The following is a 25,210-nucleotide window of genomic DNA, read 5'->3' as shown; positions in this document are numbered from 1 at the left end:
GGTAAAAGTAGAAGTACTGACTAAACTTCTTTACTCAAGTAAAAGTAAAGAAGTATGAGCTTTGAAATGTACTTAAGTAAAAAGTACTCATAACTAGCAGCTGTTTTAAAGAGTACCTGACCTCCCTTTATATTAAGAGAACAATAATGTCATTGTTAGCTAATGAATGTTTCCATGCTGAACAACGGCAACATGACCACGTTTCCATTGGTCCCTCTTCTTTAGAGAAGACCAGGAAGTGATGGATACACGGATCGTGTTCAAATCAATAGGCACGCAATGACTCTAAAGAATAATGATCACGCCCCCAAACACACATTCAAACTAAAGGAACCAGCTGTTTGGAAAATGAGAGAAGTAGAAAGTAGAGGTATTTGTGTTACAAATGTAAGAAGTAAAAGTAAAAAGTCGTCCGAAAAATAATTGGTGGAGTAAAGTACTGATACCAGAAAAATGTACTCAAGTAAGGTAACAAAATATTTGTACTCCGCTACTTCCCACCTCTGATTAGGACTAACAAAGTGATGATATTGAAAAGAGCAAAGGGACAAGTACAAATTCATTTTCATGTCAATATGAAGTTGTTGAAACCTGGTTAGCCAGCAGAGGGCAGCCTTTATCTATTAAAAGAACAAATGTCCCGGAAACTTTGCACAGACAGAAACAGCAGGGAGTTGAGGAACAGAAAGTTACTACATGTTCTTAATGAGTCCACAGGGAGATGTAGCCTCTACTATTCTACCTCCATCTCTCTCTCTGTTTCACAAGGACAGGTGTCTGTTTGCCTTTCTTAAATGTTATTTTGCATGATTTGAATGCTTCACTGCTCCTCACAGTTTCATGAAATCTCTGTATGTATGTTAATGTCAAACAAACAGACATATCATACAAATATGTTCTTCCATTCAGATGATAGACGGTGTAAATCCAGACAGTGTTCCTCCTGGTTTCGTGTCCCACGTTGCCTTCAGTGTGCTGAGAGCAGAGACATCATTTCCATAGAGGAGGCTTTGCATGGTCAGCTGATCCTCCAGTGAACTGAGAAGGTTTATAGTCCTGTGAGTTCAACACTGCAGGACTCACATGTGTCAGTCAGCAGAAAGCACCATGACTCTCATCACCATCCTCATCTGGACGCTGGCCTGCTGCTGTTTCACAGGTTCATTCACTCAGCAACATTTCAAACATCATGTGCTGCCTTTCCTCTCCTTTCTTTCTGCTGACAAATCAATGATCTGTTTCTGTGTGCAGGATGCAGCGGTCAGACTGTGACTGTGACTCAGCCTGCAGTCGAGACGTCTGCTCCAGGATCCACCGTCACTCTCGCCTGTAGAACCAGCACAAATGTTTACGTAGATGGCAGTGGTCAATTTATGTTCTGGTATCAACAGAAATCTGGACAGCCTCCAAAGCTCCTGATAAGATATGCGAGAATACTTGAATCAGGAACAGAAGCTCGGTTTAGTGGCAGTGGAAGCGGCTCTGACTTCTCTATGACCATCCCTGGACTGAAGGCTGAAGATGCAGCAGTTTATTACTGTCAGAGTGCCCACTACATCAACAGTGCTTGGCAGTTCACACAGTGATTTGTCGTCGTACAAAAACCTCCCTCAGTCAGACTGCAGAGACTCTGAGCTGTTACAGCAGGAACCACCTGCAGCTGCTGAAGAGGAAGAGACTGACACAGCCCACTGAACTCAGAGCTGACAGAAACCCACCCAGCACTACTCACTTCGTATTCTTAAATACCAACCCTGTCTCCTAAAAATTACGTTCCCACAGAACTAAACTGCATTCTCAATTACGTTTAGCTAGAAACATATTTTCTCCCACGTTACGTTTGTTATGAACGTATTTCAAATACGTTTATTTTCTACATATCTTTGCCATTTATTGTCTTGTTTGTAATAATGATAATAGTTATTTATAAATATCATTTTAGAGCACACATTTGAAATCGAGAATCGGGCTCGATATATGGTTAAATTAAAATCAGTAGGCGAGGCTGTAATTTCGCCAGCTGTTACTCTCATGAGCGAGGCAGAACATAATAGTTTGATCATGCCAAGAAGCTGCTGTGTCGTTTATTGCACCTCAAACATTAAAACAAATCCAGAGTTACGTGTTTCTGTACTTCCTCTAAGAAGAAAGGACAGTAACAGAAGAGCTCTGTGGCTTCAGGCTTGATCGCCGTTCAAATGACAGCGTTCTTCCTCTGGAGTTAAGTAAGGTTTTGACTTCAAGTTAGCAACACACCAGTTGCTAACTTGTGTTTTTTCCCTCACTACCGACACCACGGTAGCAAGGACACTTTTTTCTTCTCTCTTCCACGGAGGAGAAAAGGATTACAGGAATATTACCATACCAGGTAATAGGTAAAGACCCACGCTGTCCTTTTTTCCCCCGGATTAAGGACAGATCGGTAAAAAAAGAATTCTCGAACGTACCTGTCATGAGCGGACCCTCTCCACGCCTCACGGCGAACAAGATGGATGCCTCTCCCCCTCACACCAGAGGAGTCAGGAACTCGGAGGCTCGGCGCTGCGGTTGCGGGTTGAAAGTGTCAGGCACACACTCACACCAGATCTGTTCGTCCTGCCTCGGGCTGGAACACGCCCAGGAGGCCATCGACAACCCCGGCTCGTGCGGACATTGTGCCCGCCTCACCGTGAAGAGCCTCCACCGAAGGTTAGCGCAACAAGTTAACCTGTCGGGACGGGACCCCCTCATGTCCACTGATCCGCCGACCGGCAATCAAGACACGGGGACGTCTGCCGCAGAGATGGAGCCCCTCACCGCGGTCTGGGGCTCACCGACAGTGGCACCCGCAGAACCGGAATCCCGCGCCATATCAGGCCGAGATCCGGTGGCGGCAAGAAACGTGGGAACGGGGCCCCACGCTATACCAAGCTGGGGCTCCCGGCTGGACCTCACCACGGTTTCACCCGCGGAAGATGTCCTGGAGTTAGACTGCATGGAGGACGAAGAGTACACCTCTGAGTTCCTCCTGTCTGACTCGGATGAGCAGGAAGACGACATCTTCATGTCATCGACTCAGGCTGCAAAGCCGGGAGCGATGGCTGCTCCCCCGGGCGACAGCACACCAGCTTCGCCCTGTCTCAGTATGGACCTACAAGCCGTGTGTCAGCGCGCTGCGGCCAAACTAGACATTCCATGGCCCGAAGTGGCCAAGGAGACCTCCAGGTCCCGTTACGAGGGAAAACTTTTTTCCCAAACAACGAGGGCAAAGAGGCAACTCCTCCTGGTCTTCCCGGAGATGTTGGATGAGGTGTCGGTCTCGTGGAGAGACCGGCCCTTTAGCAACAAGGCCCCAATCCAGGGTGCCTCCTCCCTTGACTGTGACGGTATGGAGAGGCTCGGCCTGCTCCACATACCACCTATGGAACCACTGGTGGCAGCCCACCTCCTACCGAGGATGGGCCAGCCGCCAAGCAGGAACCCCACGCTGCCAGCAAAAACGGACCGATTCCAGTCTACCATGACGGAACGGGCCTACAGAGCCGCAGCGTTGTCCGCCAGGGCTCTGAACGTTTCCTCGATGCTAACCGCATACCAAGCGGAGCTCTGTGAGGATATGTCGAGCAATCCTGGACCGGCCACTCTGGACGAGATAGCCGCGGTCACAGACATTTGTCTCCGTGTCCAACGCTGCGCCGTCCAGGCCACGGGCAAGGTAATGGGGATCATGGTGGTGCAGGAAAGAGCTAGATGGCTCAACCTCACCAACCTCCCAGACCGGGAAAAGGAAGATGTGCTTGACATGCCCATCGTTCCCGAGGGGATTTTCGGCTCCGCTCTCGCTTCCATGCAAAGGAAGTGCGAGTCGAAAAAGAAGGAAGATGAGGCTCTCCACCTTTGTCTCCCTCGAAGGGTCCAGCCGCGGCCTTTGCAACGGCGGCCCTTCGCCCACGCTGCACCGCGCTCTGCTGGGTTCAAAGTACCGGGACAGCAGAGGGCGCAGCCCGCCGAGTCCCCAGCCCAGGCAGGAGACGAGGGCGAGTTGGTCTAGAAAATCTCCGGCTCCGGCTGTAGCCCAGGCACAGCCGACCCAGAATTTCGGCCAGCAGGCGAGGAAGAAGAAGCGAGCGGCCTGACAGCCCCTCCTTCTCCCCTCCGTGACGGAGCTGGAAGTTCCTTCCCTGGCTCTAAATGTGTCCCCGCCGCCTCGAGAGATGCCTCAACGCCATCCTCAAGTCCGCACAAGACACATGTCACATCGTTATTGTCTGAATAAACCATTTTCCGCTGACGCATCCAGGCTCCGGCCAAGGGCGCAGCCTAAAAAAATGAAAAGAAAGACAATAAACAGTCCGTTAACCATAAATCCCCTTCTGAGAGCAGCTACGGCCTCTCTCAAAAGGCGGATAATAAACGGGTCTGTGAAGGCACCACCGCCACGCGCATGCGCAGTGCCGGTTGGGGCTTTAAGGGCACTACCGCCACATGCGTACGCAGTGCCGGCTAGAGCTGTAAAGAACGGCCCGTCAATCCTTCCCCTTTCAAGAGCAGCTACGGCATCTCTCAAAGGACGGATTATTGACGGGTCCGTGAAGCCACCGCCACACGCATGCGCAGTGCCGGCCAGGGCTTTAAGGGCAGCACCGGCACGCGCAGGCGCAGTGCCGACTGGAGCCGTGAGGGCACCACCGGCACACACATGCGCAGTACCGGCTGGAGCTGAAAAGGCACCTCCGTCACGCACATGCGCAGTGCCGGTCGGAGCCATAAGAGTGACATCCCAGCTGGCTCTAAGGAGCATACAGCAGGAGATACTCACGATGTCTGCCTGGGCTTCTCAAAACAGTTATAATTGATCTGTTTTCACAAACCCAGAGAGAGTCAACCCACATTCTGGAGAGAAGAGTTCTCTCTCTCCCAGAAAGAAGGGTTTTATCTATAAAGCCCACCGAGCGGAGTCAGATTACGGAGGAGAATGTCCTCGTAAAGAACCCGCTCAACATGGGCCTCATAATAAAACTAAACCCCGAACGCCACGGCTTACGGAGAGTTTTGGTGATTATAAAATGCGTAGTGGCACTACACCTGACTTTTCCAGTGCGGGACGCGCCTACGGGTGCAGTCCTTTCACGGAAGGTGGTCACCACGGACACAGGTCAGACGGGCTGACAGGGGACTTACGAAGGTCGCCCGGTGAGAGGTTTCTAGAACAGAGACTTCCAGCGGGCACGCGTAAATTACCCGGAGCTTTTAGCGGTGTTCCCCACCCAAAAATGCTTCCTGCCTTCTCTCAGAGGACTTCATGTCCCCGTGAGGATAGACAACACGAGTTTGCGTTGTCTCCAGTCACACACACTGGCACACAAACTGATCCCTTGGAGCGGCAGACGTCTCCTCTCTCTGAGAACGACACGAGTACCGGGTGTTATGCACCTAGTGACATAATTACTGTCAAAAGGTGCACCACTCTATGCAGACTGGACTCCTCATCCAAGGATCGAGAGTCCGCTGTGGGTGCGTTATGGCGGAGCCGCGTTAAATCTGTTCGCAAGGGGAGAACATGCTCAATGACAGCTGTTCTCTTTAATGCACGATTTAAACGCACCGTTAGGCGGGGACGCACTCGTACACGATTGACCTCCGGGTCCTCTGTACACGTTCCCACCCCTGGTTCTGTTCCCCTTAACTCCGGCCAGAGTGAAAGAGCAACGCCACACACGTACTCTGATGTTTCCACCCTAGCCCGCAATATACGGGCTGGCGGGGATATATCAGCTGTTGTGCGGGCAGCCATGGCAGCCCCCACCACGCAGGGACAGATTGTCTCAGGCGGGGGGGGCGATCCTTCACCCACGCCCAGAGCACGGGGCACTATGGGCCTGACCCGTGAGTGGTACAATCTGAATACAGTGGGACTCCCTCAGAAGGTGATAAACACTATTCAGAGTGCGAGAGCTTCCTCCACCAGGTCTCTTTACGACTGTAAGTGGAGGGTGTTTGAGGAGTGGTGCCTTCAAGAAGGACACATCTCTTTTCAATGTCCTGTCGGGGTGATTTTATCATTCCTACAGGACTTGATCGATAAACACAGAGCTTTTTCCACGATCAAGGTGTACCTGGCTGCTATTGCTGCATGCCATGTGCGGGGCTTTGAGGGTAAGACGGCTAGCCAACATCCTTTGGTTTGCCGTTTTATGAAGGGAGCGCGCAGGCTCCTCCCTGTCTCCAGGTCGCTGGTGCCCTTATGGGACCTGGTAGTGGTTTTAAATGGGCTCAAAATGACCCCATTTGAACCCCTGGAAGGAGCTGACATGAAACATCTGTCACTCAAGACAGTGCTGTTACTGGCCCTGGCATCCGCTAAACGGGTCAGAGATATCCATGCACTGTCTGTACATCCCTCATGCACTCAGTTCGCCCCAGGGCAAACGAGAGTGTTGTTGAAACCCAACCCTGCCTTTACACCAAAGGTGGTTGGTTCGTGTACCCCGATTGACATTGAGGCATTTCCTCCGCAGCTGGTTTCCTCCGGGGAGCAGCAGTAGGATTTATTGTGTCCAGTCCGGGCTTTGCACACATATATGGACAGATCAAAAGAGCTTCGTCTTAATGACCAACTCTTCGTGTCCTGGTCTAAACCTCACAAGGGTAAGCCTGTTACTAAGCAACGACTATCCCACTGGATCGTGGAGGCGATTGCTTTGGCCTATACGAGTCAGAATCTGCAAGCACCTTCGGGTCTGCGGGCTCACTCGACTCGGGGCCTGGCTACATCCTGGGCTTTGTTCAAGGGTGTTTCCATCCAGGATATCTGTGCGGCGGCAAGCTGGTCTTCGCCACTCACTTTTGTCCGCTTTTACAGGCTAGACGTCTCCGCTCCAAGCGTGGCCCGAGCAGTGCTGGGCACCTTGTTGAGTCGGGACTCCACCTGTTAAATTCTGGTTGATCGGTGATCTTCGAGATAAGCTCGTCTGGCAATACGGGAGCTACAATATCCCATAGTGAGACATCGAATGGAGTGTTATGAATGAGAACTATAGGTTACTTACGTAACCCCAGTTCTCAGAGTAACATGAAGTGAGATGTCTCACCAGACGGCCTCCTTGCTATGGTGAAGCGAGAAGAGGTGCTTATTTTGAATGACGCATGCGTCGTGGCGCAGGCTACTTATAGGGGGTGATTTCCCCTGACGTTGACGTCAAGAATCACCGGCCAATCAGGATTGGCGTAATGAGATTGATGCTTCTGTTCTCCGCGATGAGGCGCATCCCATAGTGAGACATCTCACTTCATGTTACTCTGAGACCTGGTGTTACGTAAGTAACCTATAGTTTCCCCAAAAGTGGGCGGGGCTGTAAAGTGAAGTAGATTTACTCTCATCTATTATTCAAAACCATTCTATTTATTCTAACGTAAATTACATGCCAGTGTTTTATCTTTTTATTTATTTGTTTTTATTGTAAATCGTATAATGTCGGACTTTTTTTGTCGTCTTTGAGGAAAAGAAATGGGGTTTTGAGATTCAAAATACTGAAATCTGTATTTTTAAAATCTCTTCCTTCTAATTTGTTATTCTTTTCTAAATAACACACAATTATCCTTGTTTTTATTTATTCGTTTAATTCTATAATCTTGGGCTTTTTAGCCGTAAATAAAGTCACCAGAAACAGACGGGACATTTCGAGATTTAGGATGGCCGAAGACACTACACTACCCATAATCCCCAGCTATCGTTTGGGACTACAGTCCCGTTGACAAACCCCGTGATGTTGCGCCAAGGTTACGCCGAGCGTCAAGCTCTTTGAAATGGAACGAAACCACGGCAGACTATTCAAAACTGGACTCGAACGCCCCACCAGAACTACACATGCTGGCTATTGTGTTTCGCAACATGTTCTCTATGGCACGTCTCTACTGGGAATTGTAGTTTTAAAAGACGTGTTTCCCAAATTTAGAAGTTGACAGTATTAAACTGTGTACAGCCCTGGAGGTTTAGGCGATAGGAAACACATTGGTGTGTACACATTTAAAACATGTAATTACTAAATGGGTGAAAATCGCTTGTATCCATAATGGGCAGCATTAATATATACCCACACGACAGCTCATTGTTACTTTGTTATTCTACTCCACTACAATTCAGAGGTTAACCTGGTATTTTTACTCCACTACATTTAGTTTAGTTACTTTGCAGATTCTGATTAATGATGTGTAATATAAACAACCCTTAAAGCAGACTTTAGTTACACCTGAGTACAATTCAGGGAAGGTGATTGTCAAGTGCCAACAATCAGGAGAGATATTTGATAGTTGGTGCTTGAGAAGACTAAATATTTATCTGCAGATCTTTATAAAGTATATTCATTACTCGTTATTCTCTACTAATAGTTAATTAAAAACTGTATAATGGCTATTTTGCACATCCCTTTCAAGATTTCAAGATTTTCTAAGGTGTATTGATCTTATACACAACTTGGGTAGCAGGTTCCTCAACAGCGCATTACAAGACATCTATCAATATGTGTGTACTGTATACCTCCACCATTAAACTGTCATATTCTGCACATTTCTTATTCTATCTACATACATAAGAGTATAATTAATGTGTATAATATCAGTTAAAATAAGTGCTTCAACATAGTTAACATTGCAGGAAAGCAATATTTTAGACGTTAAGTACTTTGTCAGGCTTAATATTTATCTGTAGATAGATACCCCCAAAGCTTTTTTCTTGTTTAAAAGAAGACCTTAACCTCTTTAATGTGTTAATAAAGGTTAATTCGTTTTTCTGTTTTGCACATCCTCCTATTAATATCTGTGTACATCCGGCACTAAACTGTTTTATTGTAGAGATTCTTAAATACCAACCCTGTCTCCTAAAAATTACGTTCCCACAGAACTAAACTGCATTCTCAATTACGTTTAGCTAGAAACATATTTTCTCCCACGTTACGTTTGTTATGAACGTATTTCAAATACGTTTATTTTCTACATATCTTTGCCATTTATTGTCTTGTTTGTAATAATGATAATAGTTATTTATAAATATCATTTTAGAGCACACATTTGAAATCGAGAATCGGGCTCGATATATGGTTAAATTAAAATCAGTAGGCGAGGCTGTAATTTCGCCAGCTGTTACTCTCATGAGCGAGGCAGAACATAATAGTTTGATCATGCCAAGAAGCTGCTGTGTCGTTTATTGCACCTCAAACATTAAAACAAATCCAGAGTTACGTGTTTCTGTACTTCCTCTAAGAAGAAAGGACAGTAACAGAAGAGCTCTGTGGCTTCAGGCTTGATCGCCGTTCAAATGACAGCGTTCTTCCTCTGGAGTTAAGTAAGGTTTTGACTTCAAGTTAGCAACACACCAGTTGCTAACTTGTGTTTTTTCCCTCACTACCGACACCCACGGTAGCAAGGACACTTTTTTCTTCTCTCTTCCACGGAGGAGAAAAGGATTACAGGAATATTACCATACCAGGTAATAGGTAAAGACCCACGCTGTCCTTTTTTCCCCCGGATTAAGGACAGATCGGTAAAAAAGAATTCTCGAACGTACCTGTCATGAGCGGACCCTCTCCACGCCTCACGGCGAACAAGATGGATGCCTCTCCCCCTCACACCAGAGGAGTCAGGAACTCGGAGGCTCGGCGCTGCGGTTGCGGGTTGAAAGTGTCAGGCACACACTCACACCAGATCTGTTCGTCCTGCCTCGGGCTGGAACACGCCCAGGAGGCCATCGACAACCCCGGCTCGTGCGGACATTGTGCCCGCCTCACCGTGAAGAGCCTCCACCGAAGGTTAGCGCAACAAGTTAACCTGTCGGGACGGGACCCCCTCATGTCCACTGATCCGCCGACCGGCAATCAAGACACGGGGACGTCTGCCGCAGAGATGGAGCCCCTCACCGCGGTCTGGGGCTCACCGACAGTGGCACCCCGCAGAACCGGAATCCCGCGCCATATCAGGCCGAGATCCGGTGGCGGCAAGAAACGTGGGAACGGGGCCCCACGCTATACCAAGCTGGGGCTCCCGGCTGGACCTCACCACGGTTTCACCCGCGGAAGATGTCCTGGAGTTAGACTGCATGGAGGACGAAGAGTACACCTCTGAGTTCCTCCTGTCTGACTCGGATGAGCAGGAAGACGACATCTTCATGTCATCGACTCAGGCTGCAAAGCCGGGAGCGATGGCTGCTCCCCCGGGCGACAGCACACCAGCTTCGCCCTGTCTCAGTATGGACCTACAAGCCGTGTGTCAGCGCGCTGCGGCCAAACTAGACATTCCATGGCCCGAAGTGGCCAAGGAGACCTCCAGGTCCCGTTACGAGGGAAAACTTTTTTCCCAAACAACGAGGGCAAAGAGGCAACTCCTCCTGGTCTTCCCGGAGATGTTGGATGAGGTGTCGGTCTCGTGGAGAGACCGGCCCTTTAGCAACAAGGCCCCAATCCAGGGTGCCTCCTCCCTTGACTGTGACGGTATGGAGAGGCTCGGCCTGCTCCACATACCACCTATGGAACCACTGGTGGCAGCCCACCTCCTACCGAGGATGGGCCAGCCGCCAAGCAGGAACCCCACGCTGCCAGCAAAAACGGACCGATTCCAGTCTACCATGACGGAACGGGCCTACAGAGCCGCAGCGTTGTCCGCCAGGGCTCTGAACGTTTCCTCGATGCTAACCGCATACCAAGCGGAGCTCTGTGAGGATATGTCGAGCAATCCTGGACCGGCCACCTCTGGACGAGATAGCCGCGGTCACAGACATTTGTCTCCGTGTCCAACGCTGCGCGTCCAGGCCACGGGCAAGGTATGGGGATCATGGTGGTGCAGGAAAGAGCTAGATGGCTCAACCTCACCAACCTCCCAGACCGGGAAAAGGAAGATGTGCTTGACATGCCCATCGTTCCCGAGGGGATTTTCGGCTCGCTCTCGCTTCCATGCAAAGGAAGTGCGAGTCGAAAAAGAAGGAAGATGAGGCTCTCCACCTTTGTCTCCCTCGAAGGGTCCAGCCGCGGCCTTTGCAACGGCGGCCCTTCGCCCACGCTGCACCGCGCTCTGCTGGGTTCAAAGTACCCGGGACAGCAGAGGGCGCAGCCCGCCGAGTCCCCAGCCCAGGCAGGAGACGAGGGCGAGTTGGTCTAGAAAATCTCCGGCTCCGGCTGTAGCCCAGGCACAGCCGACCCAGAATTTCGGCCAGCAGGCGAGGAAGAAGAAGCGAGCGGGCCTGACAGCCCCTCCTTCTCCCCTCCGTGACGGAGCTGGAAGTTCCTTCCTGGCTCTAAATGTGTCCCCGCCGCCTCGAGAGATGCCTCAACGCCATCCTCAAGTCCGCACAAGACACATGTCACATCGTTATTGTCTGAATAAACCATTTTCCGCTGACGCATCCAGGCTCCGGCCAAGGGCGCAGCCTAAAAAATGAAAAGAAAGACAATAAACAGTCCGTTAACCATAAATCCCTTCTGAGAGCAGCTACGGCCTCTCTCAAAAGGCGGATAATAAACGGGTCTGTGAAGGCACCACCGCCACGCGCATGCGCAGTGCCGGTTGGGGCTTTAAGGGCACTACCGCCACATGCGTACGCAGTGCCGGCTAGAGCTGTAAAGAACGGCCCGTCAATCCTTCCCCTTTCAAGAGCAGCTACGGCATCTCTCAAAGGACGGATTATTGACGGGTCCGTGAAGCCACCGCCACACGCATGCGCAGTGCCGGCCAGGGCTTTAAGGGCAGCACCGGCACGCGCAGGCGCAGTGCCGACTGGAGCCGTGAGGGCACCACCGGCACACACATGCGCAGTACCGGCTGGGGCTGAAAAGGCACCTCCGTCACGCACATGCGCAGTGCCGGTCGGAGCCATAAGAGTGACATCCCAGCTGGCTCTAAGGAGCATACAGCAGGAGATACTCACGATTGTCTGCCTGGCTTCTCAAAACAGTTATAATTGATCTGTTTTCACAAACCCAGAGAGAGTCAACCCACATTCTGGAGAGAAGAGTTCTCTCTCTCCCAGAAAGAAGGTTTTATCTATAAAGCCCACCGAGCGGAGTCAGATTACGGAGGAGAATGTCCTCGTAAGAACCCGCTCAACATGGGTCCTCATAATAAAACTAAACCCCGAACGCCACGGCTTACGGAGAGTTTTGGTGATTATAAAATGCGTAGTGGCACTACACCTGACTTTTCCAGTGCAGGGACGCGCTCTGACAGGGTGCGTCCTTTCACGGAAGGTGGTCACCACGGACACAGGTCAGACGGGCTGACAGGGGACTTACGAAGGTCGCCCGGTGAGAGGTTTCTAGAACAGAGACTTCCAGCGGGCACGCGTAAATTACCCGGAGCTTTTAGCGGTGTTCCCCACCCAAAAATGCTTCCTGCCTTCTCTCAGAGGACTTCATGTCCCCGTGAGGATAGACAACACGAGTTTGCGTTGTCTCCAGTCACACACACTGGCACACAAACTGATCCCTTGGAGCGGCAGACGTCTCCTCTCTCTGAGAACGACACGAGTACCGGGTGTTATGCACCTAGTGACATAATTACTGTCAAAAGGTGCACCACTCTATGCAGACTGGACTCCTCATCCAAGGATCGAGAGTCCGCTGTGGGTGCGTTATGGCGGAGCCGCGTTAAATCTGTTCGCAAGGGGAGAACATGCTCAATGACAGCTGTTCTCTTTAATGCACGATTTAAACGCACCGTTAGGCGGGGACGCACTCGTACACGATTGACCTCCAGGTCCTCTGTACACGTTCCCACCCCTGGTTCTGTTCCCCTTAACTCCGGCCAGAGTGAAAGAGCAACGCCACACACGTACTCTGATGTTTCCACCCTAGCCCGCAATATACGGGCTGGCGGGGATATATCAGCTGTTGTGCGGGCAGCCATGGCAGCCCCCACCACGCAGGGACAGATTGTCTCAGGCGGGGGGGGCGATCCTTCACCCACGCCCAGAGCACGGGGCACTATGGGCCTGACCCGTGAGTGGTACAATCTGAATACAGTGGGACTCCCTCAGAAGGTGATAAACACTATTCAGAGTGCGAGAGCTTCCTCCACCAGGTCTCTTTACGACTGTAAGTGGAGGGTGTTTGAGGAGTGGTGCCTTCAAGAAGGACACATCTCTTTTCAATGTCCTGTCGGGGTGATTTTATCATTCCTACAGGACTTGATCGATAAACACAGAGCTTTTTCCACGATCAAGGTGTACCTGGCTGCTATTGCTGCATGCCATGTGGGGGGCTTTGAGGGTAAGACGGCTAGCCAACATCCTTTGGTTTGCCGTTTTATGAAGGGAGCGCGCAGGCTCCTCCCTGTCTCCAGGTCGCTGGTGCCCTTATGGGACCTGGTAGTGGTTTTAAATGGGCTCAAAATGACCCCATTTGAACCCCTGGAAGGAGCTGACATGAAACATCTGTCACTCAAGACAGTGCTGTTACTGGCCCTGGCATCCGCTAAACGGGTCAGAGATATCCATGCACTGTCTGTACATCCCTCATGCACTCAGTTCGCCCCAGGGCAAACGAGAGTGTTGTTGAAAACCCAACCCTGCCTTTACACCAAAGGTGGTTGGTTCGTGTACCCCGATTGACATTGAGGCATTTCCTCCGCAGCTGGTTTCCTCCGGGGAGCAGCAGTAGGATTTATTGTGTCCAGTCCGGGCTTTGCACACATATATGGACAGATCAAAAGAGCTTCGTCTTAATGACCAACTCTTCGTGTCCTGGTCTAAACCTCACAAGGGTAAGCCTGTTACTAAGCAACGACTATCCCACTGGATCGTGGAGGCGATTGCTTTGGTCCTATACGAGCAGAATCTGCAAGCACCTTCGGGTCTGCGGCTCACTCGACTCGGGGCCTGGCTACATCCTGGGCTTTGTTTCAAGGGTGTTTCCATCCAGGATATCTGTGCGGCGGCAAGCTGGTCTTCGCCACTCACTTTTGTCCGCTTTACAGGCTAGACGGTCTCCGCCTTTCCAAGCAGGTGGCCCGAGCAAGTGCTGGGCACCTTGTTGAGTCGCGGACTCCACCTGTTAAATTCTGGTTTATCGGTGATCTTCGAGACTAAGCTCCAGTCCTGGCAATACGGGAGCTTACAATATCCCATAGTGAGACATCGAACGGAGTGTTATGAATGAGAACTATAGGTTACTTACGTAACCCCAGTTCTCAGAGTAACATGAAGTGAGATGTCTCACCAGACGGCCTCCTTGCTATGGTGAAGCGAGAAGAGGTGCTTATTTTGAATGACGCATGCGTCGTGGCGCAGGCTACTTATAGGGGGTGATTTCCCCTGACGTTGACGTCAAGAATCACCGGCCAATCAGGATTGGCGTAATGAGATTGATGCTTCTGTTCTCCGCGATGAGGCGCATCCCATAGTGAGACATCTCACTTCATGTTACTCTGAGACCTGGTGTTACGTAAGTAACCTATAGTTTCCCCAAAAGTGGGCGGGGCTGTAAAGTGAAGTAGATTTACTCTCATCTATTATTCAAAACCATTCTATTTATTCTAACGTAAATTACATGCCAGTGTTTTATCTTTTATTTATTTGTTTTTATTGTAAATCGTATAATGTCGGACTTTTTTGTCGTCTTTGAGGAAAAGAAATGGGGTTTTGAGATTCAAAATACTGAAATCTGTATTTTTAAAATCTCTTCCTTCTAATTGTTTTCTTTCTAAATAACACACAATTATCCTTGTTTTTATTTATTCGTTTAATTCTATAATCTTGGGCTTTTTAGCCGTAAATAAAGTCACCAGAAACAGACGGGACATTTCGAGATTTAGGATGGCCGAAGACACTACACTACCCATAATCCCCAGCTATCGTTTGGGACTACAGTCCCGTTGACAAACCCCGTGATGTTGCGCCAAGGTTACGCCGAGCGTCAAGCTCTTTGAAATGGAACGAAACCACGGCAGACTATTCAAAACTGGACTCGAACGCCCCACCAGAACTACACATGCTGGCTATTGTGTTCGCAACATGTCTCTATGGCAGTCTCTACTGGGAATTGTAGTTTCAAAGACGTGTTTCCCAAATTTATATTAAGAGAACAATAATGTCATTGTTAGCTAATGAATGTTTCCATGCTGAACACCGGCAACATGACCACGTTTCCATTGGTCCCTCTTCTTTAGAGAAGCCCAGGAAGTGATGGATACACGGATCGTGTTCAAATCAATAGGCACGCAATGGCTCTAAATAATAATGATCACGCCACCAAACACACATTCAAACTAAAGTAACCAGCCTGTTTTGAAAATGTAAGAAGTAGAAAGTACAGGTATTTGTGTTCAAAATGTAAGAAGTAAAAGTAAAAAGTCGTCAGAAAAATAAGTAGTGGAGTAAAGTACTGATACCAGAAAAATCTACTTCAGTATAACGAAGTATTTGTACTCCACTTCTTCCCACCTCTGATTAGGACTAACATGATCATGAAAAGAGCTAAGGGACAAGTACAAATTCATTTTCATGTCAATATGAAGTTGTTGAAACCTGGTTAGCCAGCAGAGGGCAGCCTTTATCTATTAAAAGAACAAATGTCCGTCGGAAACTTTGCACAGACAGAAACAGCAGAGAGTTGAGGAACAGAAAGTGACTACATGTTTTTAATGAGTCCACAGGGAGATGTAGCCTCTACTATTCTACCTCCATCTCTCTCTCTGTTTCACAAGGACAGGTGTCTGTTTGCCTTTCTTAAATGTTATTTTGCATGATTTGAATGCTTCACTGCTCCTCACAGTTTCATGAAATCTCTGTATGTATGTTAATGTCAGACAAACAGACATATCATGCAAATATGTTCTTCCATTCAGATGATAGACGGTGTGAATCCAGACAGTGTTCCTCCTGGTTTCGTGTCCCACGTTGCCTTCAGTGTGCTGAGAGCAGAGACATCATTTCCATAGAGAGGAGGCTTTGCATGGTCAGCTGATCCTCCAGTGAACTGAGAAGGTTTATAGTCCTGTGAGTTCAACACTGCAGGACTCACATGTGTCAGTCAGCAGAAAGCACCATGACTCTCATCACCATCCTCATCTGGACGCTGGCCTGCTGCTGTTTCACAGGTTCATTCACTCAGCAACATTTCAAACATCATGTGCTGCCTTTCCTCTCCTTTCTTTCTGCTGACAAATCAATGATCTGTTTCTGTGTGCAGGATGCAGCGGTCAGACTGTGACTGTGACTCAGCCTGCAGTCGAGACGTCTGCTCCAGGATCCACCGTCGCTCTCACCTGTAAAACCAGCACAGATATTCCTAATGTTTATTGTATGTCCTGGTATCAACAGAAATCTGGACAGCCTCCAAAGCTCCTGATAAGATATACGAGCACACGTGAATCAGGAACAGAACCTCGGTTTAGTGGCAGTGGAAGCAAATCTGACTTCTCTATGACCATCACTGGACTGAAGGCTGAAGATGCAGCAGTTTATTACTGTCAGAGTTACCACAGTGGCCCAGTGTTCACACAGTGATTTGTCGTCGTACAAAAACCTCCCTCAGTCAGACTGCAGAGACTCTGAGCTGTTACAGCAGGAACCACCTGCAGCTGCTGAAGAGGAAGAGACTGACACAGCCCACTGAACTCAGAGCTGACAGGAACCCACCCAGCACTACTCACTTCTTATTCTTAAATACACCCCTGTCTCCTAAAAATTACGTTCCCACAGAACTAAACTGCATTCTCAATTACGTTTAGCTAGAAACATATTTTCTCCCACGTTACGTTTGTTATGAACGTATTTCAAATACGTTTATTTTCTACATATCTTTGCCATTTATTGTCTTGTTTGTAATAATGATAATAGTTATTTATAAATATCATTTTAGAGCACACATTTGAAATCGAGAATCGGGCTCGATATATGGTTAAATTAAAATCAGTAGGCGAGGCTGTAATTTCGCCAGCTGTTACTCTCATGAGCGAGGCAGAACATAATAGTTTGATCATGCCAAGAAGCTGCTGTGTCGTTTATTGCACCTCAAACATTAAAACAAATCCAGAGTTACGTGTTTCTGTACTTCCTCTAAGAAGAAAGGACAGTAACAGAAGAGCTCTGTGGCTTCAGGCTTGATCGCCGTTCAAATGACAGCGTTCTTCCTCTGGAGTTAAGTAAGGTTTTGACTTCAAGTTAGCAACACACCAGTTGCTAACTTGTGTTTTTTCCCTCACTACCGACACCACGGTAGCAAGGACACTTTTTTCTTCTCTCTTCCACGGAGGAGAAAAGGATTACAGGAATATTACCATACCAGGTAATAGGTAAAGACCCACGCTGTCCTTTTTTCCCCCGGATTAAGGACAGATCGGTAAAAAAGAATTCTCGAACGTACCTGTCATGAGCGGACCCTCTCCACGCCTCACGGCGAACAAGATGGATGCCTCTCCCCCTCACACCAGAGGAGTCAGGAACTCGGAGGCTCGGCGCTGCGGTTGCGGGTTGAAAGTGTCAGGCACACACTCACACCAGATCTGTTCGTCCTGCCTCGGGCTGGAACACGCCCAGGAGGCCATCGACAACCCCGGCTCGTGCGGACATTGTGCCCGCCTCACCGTGAAGAGCCTCCACCGAAGGTTAGCGCAACAAGTTAACCTGTCGGGACGGGACCCCCTCATGTCCACTGATCCGCCGACCGGCAATCAAGACACGGGGACGTCTGCCGCAGAGATGGAGCCCCTCACCGCGGTCTGGGGCTCACCGACAGTGGCACCCGCAGAACCGGAATCCCGCGCCATATCAGGCCGAGATCCGGTGGCGGCAAGAAACGTGGGAACGGGGCCCCACGCTATACCAAGCTGGGGCTCCCGGCTGGACCTCACCACGGTTTCACCCGCGGAAGATGTCCTGGAGTTAGACTGCATGGAGGACGAAGAGTACACCTCTGAGTTCCTCCTGTCTGACTCGGATGAGCAGGAAGACGACATCTTCATGTCATCGACTCAGGCTGCAAAGCCGGGAGCGATGGCTGCTCCCCCGGGCGACAGCACACCAGCTTCGCCCTGTCTCAGTATGGACCTACAAGCCGTGTGTCAGCGCGCTGCGGCCAAACTAGACATTCCATGGCCCGAAGTGGCCAAGGAGACCTCCAGGTCCCGTTACGAGGGAAAACTTTTTTCCCAAACAACGAGGGCAAAGAGGCAACTCCTCCTGGTCTTCCGGAGATGTTGGATGAGGTGTCGGTCTCGTGGGAGAGACCGGCCCTTTAGCAAACAAGGCCCCAATCCAGGGTGCCTCCTCCCTTGACTGTGACGGTATGGAGAGGCTCGGCCTGCTCCCATTACCACCTATGGAACCACTGGTGGCAGCCCACTCCTACCGAGGATGGGCCAGCCGCCAAGCAGGATACCCCACGCTGCCAAGCAAAAACGGACCGATTCCAGTCTACCATGACGGAACGGGCCTACAGAGCCGCAGCGTTGTCCGCCAGGGCTCTGAACCTTTCCCTCGATGCTAACCGCATACCAAGCGGAGCTCTGTGAGGATATGTCGAGCAATCCTGGACGGCCACTCTGGACGAGATAGCCGCGGTCACGACATTTGTCTCCGTGTCCAACGCTGCGCCGGTCCAGGCCACGGCAAGGTAATGGGGATCATGGTGGTGGCGGAAAGAGCTAGATGGCTCAACCTCACCAACCTCCCAGACCGGGAAAAGGAAGATGTGCTTGACATGCCCATCGTTCCCAGAGGGGATTTTCGGCTCCGCTCTCGCTTCCATGCAAAGGAAAGTGCGAGTCGAAAAGAAGGAAGATGAGGCTCTCCACCTTTGTCTCCCTCGAAGGGTCCAGCCGCGGCCTTTGCAACGGCGGCCCTTCGCCCACGCTGCACCGCGCTCTGCTGGGTTCAAAGTACCGGGACAGCAGAGGGCGCAGCCCGCAGAGTCCCCAGCCCAGGCAGGAGACGAGGGCGAGTTGGTCTAGAAAATCTCCGGCTCCGGCTGTAGCCCAGGCACAGCCGACCCAGAATTTCGGCCCAGCAGGCGAGGAAGAAGAAGCGAGCGGCCTGAACAGCCCCTCCTTCTCCCTCCGTGACGGAGCTGGAAGTTCCTTCCCTGGCTCTAAATGTGTCCCCGCCGCCTCGAGAGATGCCTCAACGCCATCCTCAAGTCCGCACAAGACACATGTCACATCGTTATTGTCTGAAAAACCATTTTCCGCTGACGCATCCAGGCTCCGCCAAGGGCGCAGCCTAAAAAAATGAAAAGAAAGACAATAAACAGTCCGTTAACCATAAATCCCCTTCTGAGAGCAGCTACGGCCTCTCTCAAAAGGCGGATAATAAACGGGTCTGTGAAGGCACCACCGCCACGCGCATGCGCAGTGCCGGTTGGGGCTTTAAGGGCACTACCGCCACATGCGTACGCAGTGCCGGCTAGAGCTGTAAAGAACGGCCCGTCAATCCTTCCCCTTTCAAGAGCAGCTACGGCATCTCTCAAAGGACGGATTATTGACGGGTCCGTGAAGCCACCGCCACACGCATGCGCAGTGCCGGCCAGGGCTTTAAGGGCAGCACCGGCACGCGCAGGCGCAGGTGCCGACTGGAGCCGTGAGGGCACCACCGGCACACACACATGCGCAGTACCGGCTGGAGCTTGAAAAGGCAACCTCCGTCACGCACATGCGCAGTGCCGGTCGGAGCCATAAGAGTGACATCCCAGCTGGCTCTAAGGAGCATACAGCAGGAGATACTCACGATGTCTGCCTGGGCTTCTCAAAAACAGTTATAATTGATCTGTTTTTCACAAACCCAGAGAGAGTCAACCCACATTCTGGAGAGAAGAGTTCTCTCTCTCTCCAGAAAGAAGGGTTTTATCTATAAAGCCCACCGAGCGGAAGTCAGATTACGGAGGAGAATGTCCTCGTAAAGAACCCGCTCAACATGGGCCTCATAATAAAACTAAACCCCGAACGCCACGGCTTACGGAGAGTTTTGGTGATTATAAAATGCGTAGTGGCACTACACCTGACTTTTCCAGTGCGGGACGCGCCTACGGGTGCAGTCCTTTCACGGAAGGTGGTCACCACGGACACAGGTCAGACGGGCTGACAGGGGACTTACGAAGGTCGCCCGGTGAGAGGTTTCTAGAACAGAGACTTCCAGCGGGCACGCGTAAATTACCCGGAGCTTTTAGCGGTGTTCCCCACCCAAAAATGCTTCCTGCCTTCTCTCAGAGGACTTCATGTCCCCGTGAGGATAGACAACACGAGTTTGCGTTGTCTCCAGTCACACACACTGGCACACAAACTGATCCCTTGGAGCGGCAGACGTCTCCTCTCTCTGAGAACGACACGAGTACCGGGTGTTATGCACCTAGTGACATAATTACTGTCAAAAGGTGCACCACTCTATACAGACTGGACTCCTCATCCAAGGATCGAGAGTCCGCTGTGGGTGCGTTATGGCGGAGCCGCGTTAAATCTGTTCGCAAGGGGAGAACATGCTCAATGACAGCTGTTCTCTTTAATGCACGATTTAAAACGCACCGTTAGGCGGGGACGCACTCGTACACGATTGACCTCCGGGTCCTCTGTACACGTTCCCACCCCCTGGTTCTGTTCCCCTTAACTCCGGCCAGAGTGAAAGAGCAACGCCACACACGTACTCTGATGTTTCCACCCTAGCCCGCAATATACGGGCTGGCGGGGATATATCAGCTGTTGTGCGGGCAGCCATGGCAGCCCCCACCACGCAGGGACAGATTGTCTCAGGCGGGGGGGGGCGATCCTTCACCCACGCCCAGAGCACGGGGCACTATGGGCCTGACCCGTGAGTGGTACAATCTGAATACAGTGGGACTCCCTCAGAAGGTGATAAACACTATTCAGAGTGCGAGAGCTTCCTCCACCAGGTCTCTTTACGACTGTAAGTGGAGGGTGTTTGAGGAGTGGTGCCTTCAAGAAGGACACATCTCTTTTCAATGTCCTGTCGGGGTGATTTTATCATTCCTACAGGACTTGATCGATAAACACAGAGCTTTTTCCACGATCAAGGTGTACCTGGCTGCTATTGCTGCATGCCATGTGCGGGGCTTTGAGGGTAAGACGGCTAGCCAACATCCTTTGGTTTGCCGTTTTATGAAGGGAGCGCGCAGGCTCCTCCCTGTCTCCAGGTCGCTGGTGCCCTTATGGGACCTGGTAGTGGTTTTAAATGGGCTCAAAATGACCCCATTTGAAACCCCTGGAAGGAGCTGACATGAAACATCTGTCACTCAAGACAGTGCTGTTACTGGCCCTGGCATCCGCTAAACGGGTCAGAGATATCCATGCACTGTCTGTACATCCCTCATGCACTCAGTTCGCCCCAGGGCAAACGAGAGTGTTGTTGAAACCCAACCCTGCCTTTACACCAAAGGTGGTTGGTTCGTGTACCCCGATTGACATTGAGGCATTTCCTCCGCAGCTGGTTTCCTCCGGGGAGCAGCAGTAGGATTTATTGTGTCCAGTCCGGGCTTTGCACACATATATGGACAGATCAAAAGAGCTTCGTCTTAATGACCAACTCTTCGTGTCCTGGTCTAAACCTCACAAGGGTAAGCCTGTTACTAAGCAACGACTATCCCACTGGATCGTGGAGGCGATTGCTTTGGCCTATACGAGTCAGAATCTGCAAGCACCTTCGGGTCTGCGGGCTCACTCGACTCGGGGCCTGGCTACATCCTGGGCTTTGTTCAAGGGTGTTTCCATCCAGGATATCTGTGCGGCGGCAAGCTGGTCTTCGCCACTCACTTTTGTCCGCTTTTACAGGCTAGACGTCTCCGCTCCAAGCGTGGCCCGAGCAGTGCTGGGCACCTTGTTGAGTCGGGACTCCACCTGTTAAATTCTGGTTGATCGGTGATCTTCGAGATAAGCTCGTCTGGCAATACGGGAGCTACAATATCCCATAGTGAGACATCGAATGGAGTGTTATGAATGAGAACTATAGGTTACTTACGTAACCCCAGTTCTCAGAGTAACATGAAGTGAGATGTCTCACCAGACGGCCTCCTTGCTATGGTGAAGCGAGAAGAGGTGCTTATTTTGAATGACGCATGCGTCGTGGCGCAGGCTACTTATAGGGGGTGATTTCCCCTGACGTTGACGTCAAGAATCACCGGCCAATCAGGATTGGCGTAATGAGATTGATGCTTCTGTTCTCCGCGATGAGGCGCATCCCATAGTGAGACATCTCACTTCATGTTACTCTGAGACCTGGTGTTACGTAAGTAACCTATAGTTTCCCCAAAAGTGGGCGGGGCTGTAAAGTGAAGTAGATTTACTCTCATCTATTATTCAAAACCATTCTATTTATTCTAACGTAAATTACATGCCAGTGTTTTATCTTTTTATTTATTTGTTTTTATTGTAAATCGTATAATGTCGGACTTTTTTTGTCGTCTTTGAGGAAAAGAAATGGGGTTTTGAGATTCAAAATACTGAAATCTGTATTTTTAAAATCTCTTCCTTCTAATTTGTTATTCTTTTCTAAATAACACACAATTATCCTTGTTTTTATTTATTCGTTTAATTCTATAATCTTGGGCTTTTTAGCCGTAAATAAAGTCACCAGAAACAGACGGGACATTTCGAGATTTAGGATGGCCGAAGACACTACACTACCCATAATCCCCAGCTATCGTTTGGGACTACAGTCCCGTTGACAAACCCCGTGATGTTGCGCCAAGGTTACGCCGAGCGTCAAGCTCTTTGAAATGGAACGAAACCACGGCAGACTATTCAAAACTGGACTCGAACGCCCCACCAGAACTACACATGCTGGCTATTGTGTTTCGCAACATGTTCTCTATGGCACGTCTCTACTGGGAATTGTAGTTTTAAAAGACGTGTTTCCCAAATTTAGAAGTTGACAGTATTAAACTGTGTACAGCCCTGGAGGTTTAGGCGATAGGAAACACATTGGTGTGTACACATTTAAAACATGTAATTACTAAATGGGTGAAAATCGCTTGTATCCATAATGGGCAGCATTAATATATACCCACACGACAGCTCATTGTTACTTTGTTATTCTACTCCACTACAATTCAGAGGTTAACCTGGTATTTTTACTCCACTACATTTAGTTTAGTTACTTTGCAGATTCTGATTAATGATGTGTAATATAAACAACCCTTAAAGCAGACTTTAGTTACACCTGAGTACAATTCAGGGAAGGTGATTGTCAAGTGCCAACAATCAGGAGAGATATTTGATAGTTGGTGCTTGAGAAGACTAAATATTTATCTGCAGATCTTTATAAAGTATATTCATTACTCGTTATTCTCTACTAATAGTTAATTAAAAACTGTATAATGGCTATTTTGCACATCCCTTTCAAGATTTCAAGATTTTCTAAGGTGTATTGATCTTATACACAACTTGGGTAGCAGGTTCCTCAACAGCGCATTACAAGACATCTATCAATATGTGTGTACTGTATACCTCCACCATTAAACTGTCATATTCTGCACATTTCTTATTCTATCTACATACATAAGAGTATAATTAATGTGTATAATATCAGTTAAAATAAGTGCTTCAACATAGTTAACATTGCAGGAAAGCAATATTTTAGACGTTAAGTACTTTGTCAGGCTTAATATTTATCTGTAGATAGATACCCCCAAAGCTTTTTTCTTGTTTAAAAGAAGACCTTAACCTCTTTAATGTGTTAATAAAGGTTAATTCGTTTTTCTGTTTTGCACATCCTCCTATTAATATCTGTGTACATCCGGCACTAAACTGTTTTATTGTAGAGATTCTTAAATACCAACCCTGTCTCCTAAAAATTACGTTCCCACAGAACTAAACTGCATTCTCAATTACGTTTAGCTAGAAACATATTTTCTCCCACGTTACGTTTGTTATGAACGTATTTCAAATACGTTTATTTTCTACATATCTTTGCCATTTATTGTCTTGTTTGTAATAATGATAATAGTTATTTATAAATATCATTTTAGAGCACACATTTGAAATCGAGAATCGGGCTCGATATATGGTTAAATTAAAATCAGTAGGCGAGGCTGTAATTTCGCCAGCTGTTACTCTCATGAGCGAGGCAGAACATAATAGTTTGATCATGCCAAGAAGCTGCTGTGTCGTTTATTGCACCTCAAACATTAAAACAAATCCAGAGTTACGTGTTTCTGTACTTCCTCTAAGAAGAAAGGACAGTAACAGAAGAGCTCTGTGGCTTCAGGCTTGATCGCCGTTCAAATGACAGCGTTCTTCCTCTGGAGTTAAGTAAGGTTTTGACTTCAAGTTAGCAACACACCAGTTGCTAACTTGTGTTTTTTCCCTCACTACCGACACCACGGTAGCAAGGACACTTTTTTCTTCTCTCTTCCACGGAGGAGAAAAGGATTACAGGAATATTACCATACCAGGTAATAGGTAAAGACCCACGCTGTCCTTTTTTCCCCCGGATTAAGGACAGATCGGTAAAAAAGAATTCTCGAACGTACCTGTCATGAGCGGACCCTCTCCACGCCTCACGGCGAACAAGATGGATGCCTCTCCCCCTCACACCAGAGGAGTCAGGAACTCGGAGGCTCGGCGCTGCGGTTGCGGGTTGAAAGTGTCAGGCACACACTCACACCAGATCTGTTCGTCCTGCCTCGGGCTGGAACACGCCCAGGAGGCCATCGACAACCCCGGCTCGTGCGGACATTGTGCCCGCCTCACCGTGAAGAGCCTCCACCGAAGGTTAGCGCAACAAGTTAACCTGTCGGGACGGGACCCCCTCATGTCCACTGATCCGCCGACCGGCAATCAAGACACGGGGACGTCTGCCGCAGAGATGGAGCCCCTCACCGCGGTCTGGGGCTCACCGACAGTGGCACCCGCAGAACCGGAATCCCGCGCCATATCAGGCCGAGATCCGGTGGCGGCAAGAAACGTGGGAACGGGGCCCCACGCTATACCAAGCTGGGGCTCCCGGCTGGACCTCACCACGGTTTCACCCGCGGAAGATGTCCTGGAGTTAGACTGCATGGAGGACGAAGAGTACACCTCTGAGTTCCTCCTGTCTGACTCGGATGAGCAGGAAGACGACATCTTCATGTCATCGACTCAGGCTGCAAAGCCGGGAGCGATGGCTGCTCCCCCGGGCGACAGCACACCAGCTTCGCCCTGTCTCAGTATGGACCTACAAGCCGTGTGTCAGCGCGCTGCGGCCAAACTAGACATTCCATGGCCCGAAGTGGCCAAGGAGACCTCCAGGTCCCGTTACGAGGGAAAACTT

At 49.6% G+C, this 25,210-nt stretch overlaps 1 protein-coding gene across 3 annotated transcripts in view; it reads left to right on the top strand.

Annotated features, from left to right (window-relative positions):
• The first annotated feature begins 1,009 nt into the window (after nucleotides 1–1,009).
• LOC117467748 (immunoglobulin lambda-1 light chain-like) overlaps nucleotides 1,010–25,210 on the top strand; it is a 156,775-nt gene continuing 132,574 nt past the window's right edge. The window contains exons 1-2 of one of the 3 annotated variants that reach the window (XM_071207157.1): nucleotides 1,010–1,159; nucleotides 1,252–1,575. In XM_071207157.1, the coding sequence (XP_071063258.1) occupies nucleotides 1,084–1,159; nucleotides 1,252–1,575 (400 nt within the window). In that variant the 5' untranslated portion in view covers nucleotides 1,010–1,083. Of the gene's footprint in view, nucleotides 1,160–1,251; nucleotides 1,576–15,816; nucleotides 16,057–16,148; nucleotides 16,459–25,210 lie in introns of those variants that run through there. The other 2 variants (XM_071207158.1, XM_071207159.1) reach the window with 2 other exon arrangements.

Source organism: Pseudochaenichthys georgianus, chromosome 22 (assembly GCF_902827115.2).
Source record: "Pseudochaenichthys georgianus chromosome 22, fPseGeo1.2, whole genome shotgun sequence".
In the NCBI taxonomy this organism is placed as follows: Eukaryota; Metazoa; Chordata; class Actinopteri; order Perciformes; family Channichthyidae; genus Pseudochaenichthys; species Pseudochaenichthys georgianus.
Note: the sequence above shows the minus strand (reverse complement) of the source record. Positions and strands in the feature narration are given on the sequence as shown.